Below are 6,000 nucleotides of genomic sequence, written 5' to 3'. Positions count from 1 at the left end.
GGCCTCATCCATCTGTGTGGAATCCTATTGCCTACCTAGATCATAACAACCTCTGGAGACGATGGATGAATGCGGAGAGTAAAACTTCCACAGCTTCTATTGATGACATTTGTATTCTTCATGATAAGTGTAGTCCTTGAAAAAGTGAAACATGTCACAAATGCCTAGCACATTGTATAGCACAGTGACTCACATGTAAAGATTTGTGAGATGGATGAATAAACTTGTTTCTAACCCTTAAAGAATGAGATGTCCAACAGGCTCCTATTTCGTATACTACCAATGGGGGGGGCGGAGGAAGATTTTATATCATTCAGCTTTCCTGTGATAATGCTTCCTAATTGTAGAATATCTTCAGAAATAGCCAAATTAGATTTCTTGATCTTTGAGTCATCACCATGCCCAAACCTGCATCTCCTAAGTAAACACACACAGATGAACACACCTGAAGGTCCAGTTTAAACATGATTTGGTGCAACTGGCTTATCTTTTTTAAGGTGTTGACTTCTGAATTTTCTCTCTAAATTGAGAACGTTAGTAGTTATTTGGAAACCACCTGATTACAGCATCACGTTGATTTATGGTAGAGAAAGGTTAGCATAAATTAAATATGGATTGAGTGATAGTTAATAGGAAATGGATTGTGCAATAAAACCACTATTGAGGGAATTTGGAATTTTCTTTAAGTTAGAGTTTTTAATACTATTGAAATGGTAATTTATTAAAATGCGCAAAATTTACATTTGTTTTTCCCTCTGAATCATCGCGCCAAATGTAATTCCAGCTGATGCTCCGTGGAAGGCACCCCTTGCAGAACAGTGCGCGGGGACCTGCATGACAAATGTAAGGAGTTGCTGGACAAGATCTGCTGGACAGAGGTAAGAGTCGCCATCAAGCACGAGGCGTTGACTGTGATCCACTTGCAGATGTATTTTTAGTAATTCCGTTCAGCAGCTCTGAGATAAAGAGCTGTTTATGTCTAAACCACAGCTTGGTCAAATGGAGGGCTGAAAAATATTGGGATCATGTCCTAAAGGTGTCTATACATCAAAACTTACTTTCTTTGAAATACGGTTTGCATCACAAAGGTTGATATTGGCCCATAAAGTCCTCAGGACAGTCTAGAATGTGCCATCTCTTTTTATTTAGAACAGCTTAAAGGGGAGACTTCCCTGGTGCGGTCCCAGTAGTTAGGACTCCTGTGCTTCCAGTGCAGGGGCTGTTTTAATCCCTGGTGCGTGCGAAACTAAGATCCTACATGGCATTGGCCAAAATAAATAAATAAATAATTAAAAATAAATATGTGTTTTTAAAAAAGGAACAGCTTAAAGATCTCATTTATCAAGCTGTTGAGGTAAAGATAGTTTTGTACTCCTTGCTAAAGGTCAGGTATGGAGATAGTGTATCAGGATATACATTTCAAACACCTATGGAATGGGGTGCAACTCTTTAAGGCTTTGAAGAGGAACTTCTAGAGAAGTTCTCTGGATCATTCACAAGTATCCAGGAAACATGGATGACTACTCCCCATTAAGGAGAAACATGTAGCATTGAAAGAAAGTGCGCAGGAGTCAAGTATTAAATTGCAGTTGGCAGAGTTGTGGAAGCTGTATAGACAGATATGATAGAGAGGCCTCACTGATCTTGGACAGCAGGGAAAAGGGAAAGGATTGAATCTCAAGCATGTGGTTAATTTGTGGTAAACAAAGTAAGAAAATGGAATTGCAATGAGGGTAATTTGCCCATGCTAAACAGCATTAGTTGGGAATATGACTCTGCGGTTGATATCTTCATTCTCTAGGCATTGGGGAGGGAAGTTGGAGCTCTGGCAACTAAAAGTAAAAAAGATTTTAGGGATATCTGAATCTGAGATATGGAAATAATCAAAAGACATAAGATGTACATATGTTTTTATATGCAAATTCAACTTTTAAAAATTTAGCTTTAAAAAGGGAGAGAAAAAAGGAGAGAGAAAGGGAAATTCAAAGCATTATTATTATTATTTTGGCCACGTGGCTTGCAGGACCTTAGTTCCCTGAACAGGAATCAAACCTAGGCCCTTGACGGTGGAAGCAGAGTCCTCACCACTGGCATCACCAGGAAATTTCCTCAAAGCATTATTTTTAAAAGGAAAATCAAAAGGTCCCCAAATTGAAGATTGGTTAAATTAATTATGCTTTGTCTGAAAATTGGAATACCCTAAAATCTTTAAAATTTTGTTGTAGAAGAATATTTAATGGCTTGAAAAAATTGTATTATTAAACAAATAGAAAAGCAGGCTATAATCAAGTATGTACAATGTGATCTCATTTCTAAAAAGAAAACAGTATATGCACTGCAAGCAATGGACATCCATCCAGAACTATTTTTTTTAAACATATATTACAGTGCAAACATTTGTCCGAGTAATTAACATTCTTCATCAAACACCATATTTCATGGTTGCAGACTATTCCATGAAAAGTGAATATTATAATGTGTTTATCTATTATCATTAGACATTTTAGTTACTTCCAGTTTTTAATCATTGCCATTATTATTATATAGTAGTTTGTGATGAGCATGTACTACTCTTATGTCTTCAGCCTTTGAAAACAACCAATTTTGAAAGAATAAAACCCTTTTATTGTCATGAAATCATGCCTATTATTAATTACATCATTTTAACACATGTGATTTACCACATTTTTTGAGAATGTAGCTTGTGATACAATGGGGTTTTTTGGTAATAAAATTGCAGTATTCAGTTTTAAATTTTATACATGAGATTTTCAAAATATAATGAGTATTTATTACCTGCATTCATTTTATAACTCCCATTATAAAAAGCTTTTAATAAATTCATGAGTTCTTCTCTCTCCAGAGAGCTTTAAAGCTCACTGAAGATAAGACTAATTATATTTCTTTGGTCTCATAGAGATCTGAGTTTTTCTGTCATAGTCCTTGGCCTTGTCCTCCTGTTAGTGAATATTTCAGGTTGTTGGCTGACGAAATACTGAATTCTGAGATGTTAGGACTATATGAACACAAGCTAATTTTTAAATTTTTCCTAAGCAAGATAACTATGAGATCATTTCCTAGTTTCAAAGAAAGTAACCCTTGGGACTTCTCTGGTGATCCAGTGGCTAAGCCTCTGCTCTCCCAATGCAGGGGGCCCAGGTTTGATACCTGGTCAGGGAACTAGATCCCACATGCTGCAACTAAGATCCAATGTAGCCAAATAAATATTTTTAAAATAAATAAAATAAAGGGAAGGGGACAACAGAGAGTGAGATGGTTGGATGGCATCACCGACTCAATGGAGATGAGTTTGGGTAAACTCCAGGAGTTGGTGATGGACAGGGAGGCCTGAAGTCAAGTGTGCTGCAGTCCATGGGGTTGCAGAGTCAGACATGACTGAGTGACTGAACTGAACTGAACAAAATCCCCACCATATCCAACCTACTGTGATTCAAACTAAAGTACAGTCATACATTCAAAGATTAGTGTTGATCATTTTGTCTATTATTATCATTTTATAATATGCTTTAAGAAACACATTGAATTTATGATATAGTCACAACTATGTAAATATACTTTTTAAAATCTATAACTAGAAAAAAATGCACCGAAATGAGTCTAGGGATTATCTTTGGGGGAGGCAGAAATGTGGAAGATACTCATTCTCTCATCTTTTTATTTTTATGAATTTTCCAAATTTTATAAAATATTTTTTTTTTCTATGTAGAAAATATAGTAAAGGGATTATCTTTGGGGGAGGCAGAAATGTGGAAGATACTCATTCTCTCATCTTTTTATTTTTATGAATTTTCCAAATTTTATAAAATATATTTATTTTTTTCCATGTAGAAAATATAGTAACGTTTACCTTTTAAAAAGTCAACAGGGCAAGGAACACAAAAATATTATTGCACTAGCTTCCTTGACCTTCCATCCCTCAGATATTTTTCTTCTAATTCTTTTTCCACTAAAGCTCCCAGAGTAAATCAAATAAAGCATTAGATATGGCCTGACTCTCCAGAGAGAATGACTTATAGATATCCCTTGATTTCAAACCAGTTATTTCTTTCTCACCAAAGTGGCAACAGTAACAATCACAGCACTATTTTTATGTTTGATGTTCGTTATCTGGCTGACTCCCTTTACCTTATATTGTCCGAATTCACCTATAAATTAAAGAACAAAGGAAACAAGACATCAGGAAACAGTAAAGGATATTTTTACTTTGAAGTAATATTTTAAACCATTCTTTAGATATTTGCTTTAGATAGATGACAAAAACTGCCTCTGTAAAGGAAGCATGAGTCAGCAATTTCCGTCCCTTCCATTATCATGAGGAATTTTGCAAAACTAACTTTAAGTCACTTCAACATGTATATTACACTATTTACAGGCTTAATGATGGGGACTATCACAAAAGTGCTACCAGGTGGTTATGGTTGCAAATATTGTCACAAGTAACTGGTGTGTGTTCTATGATTTTACAAACAGAGCTAAAGTACACTAGGGTAGAGAGGTGTCCCTTGGTCAGGGGATTAGTCCCTTTGAGGTCAGCTGATTAATTATAAAGCATTTTGAGGTATTAAAAGCATGAGGTTTTAATCATGCATGATGTGGTTTACGGTGGTACCATTTAGTGAGCTCCCTGAGACTCAGTTTTGGGGCTTGTGAACTGGGGAAAAATAATAACTGTCATTTTTATAACAAATCAGTAAGACAGTGGGTTTAAAAAACCATAGAGTATGAAAGAGTTCAATAAGTGGAAGACAGTATTATTTATCCCATGCATTGTCAGCATTGCTGCTGCTAAGTTGCTTCAGTCGTGTCCGACTCTGTGCGATCCCATAGACAGCAGCCCACCAGGCTCCCCCGTCCCTGGGATTCTCCAGGCAAGAACACTGGAGTGGATTGCCATTTCCTTCTCCAATGCATGAAAGTGAAAAGTGAAAGTGAAGTCGCTGAATCGTGTCTGACTCTTAGTGACACCATGGACTGCAGCCTACCAGGCTCCTCCGCCCATGGGATTTTCCAGGCAAGAGTACTGGAGTGGGGTGCCATTGCCTTCTCCGATTGTCAGCATTACCAGGTAGCAAATTTTGCCTCAAATGTAAAACAACATGCAAACTTTATGTCAAAGTCAAAAGCGAGGTTGGTCCTAATTAAAGATATTACAGAGTACACATTACTCCTGGTGAATTTTAGGATCTGTTAGACGTAACTGAGTTGTTGGAATTGCATGAGATCTTTCACCTTCTGGTGTGGCTACAGGTAGGACATAACTTCTCATCATTTACCTGCCAACCTCAAGCAAAAGTTCATCTCTTTTTTGCCTCCTCCATTCTTTGGGCTGGTCTTCCATTAGGTGGTAAAATAACTGAATAGCTAACTGTGACTAATTTTGCACTTGGTACATCAACTAGCATATCCTTTGAGCATTATCAGTTCAGTTCAGTTCAGTCATTCAGTAGTGCCTGACTCTTGGACTGCAGCACGCCAGTCTTACCTGTCCATCACCAACTCCCAGAGCTTGCTCAACCTCATGTGCATTGAGTCGGTGATGCCATCCAACCATCTCATCCTCTGCTGTCCCCTTCTCCTACTGCCTTCAGTCTTTCCCAGCAGCAGGGTCTTTTCCAGTGAGTCAGTTCTTTGCATCAAGTGGCCAAAGTATTGGAGTTTCAGCTTCAACTTCAGTCCTTCCAATGAATATTCAGGACTGATTTCCTTTAGGATTGACTGGTTTGATCTCCTTGCTTATAGATCATTTAAAAATAATGTTTAGGGAGTTCCCCCTAGTGGCCTAGTAGTTAAGGATTCCAGGCTACAGTACAGCTTCAACCCCTGGTTGGGAAACTGAGATCCCACAAGTTGTTTTGTTGTTCAGTTGCTCAGTTGTGTCCAACCGTTTGCGACCCCGTGGACTGTAGCCCACCAGGCTCTGTCCATGGATTTTCCAGGCAAGAATACTGGAGTGGGTTGCCATTTCCTTCCCCATGGGAT

General features: G+C 37.8%; 1 protein-coding gene across 1 annotated transcript in view; it reads left to right on the top strand.

The window, feature by feature from the left end:
- Nucleotides 1-61: 61 nt before the first annotated feature.
- The window catches only part of LOC108633215 (amine oxidase [flavin-containing] B), a 30,354-nt gene continuing 24,415 nt past the window's right edge, over nt 62-6,000 (top strand). The window contains exons 1-2 of the mRNA XM_018043671.1: nt 62-78; nt 815-877. Coding sequence (XP_017899160.1) covers nt 62-78; nt 815-877 — 80 coding nt within the window. The remainder of the gene's footprint in view (nt 79-814; nt 878-6,000) is intronic.

This window comes from Capra hircus (genome assembly GCF_001704415.2).
Source record: "Capra hircus breed San Clemente chromosome X unlocalized genomic scaffold, ASM170441v1, whole genome shotgun sequence".
In the NCBI taxonomy this organism is placed as follows: domain Eukaryota; kingdom Metazoa; phylum Chordata; class Mammalia; order Artiodactyla; family Bovidae; genus Capra; species Capra hircus.
Note: the sequence above shows the minus strand (reverse complement) of the source record. Positions and strands in the feature narration are given on the sequence as shown.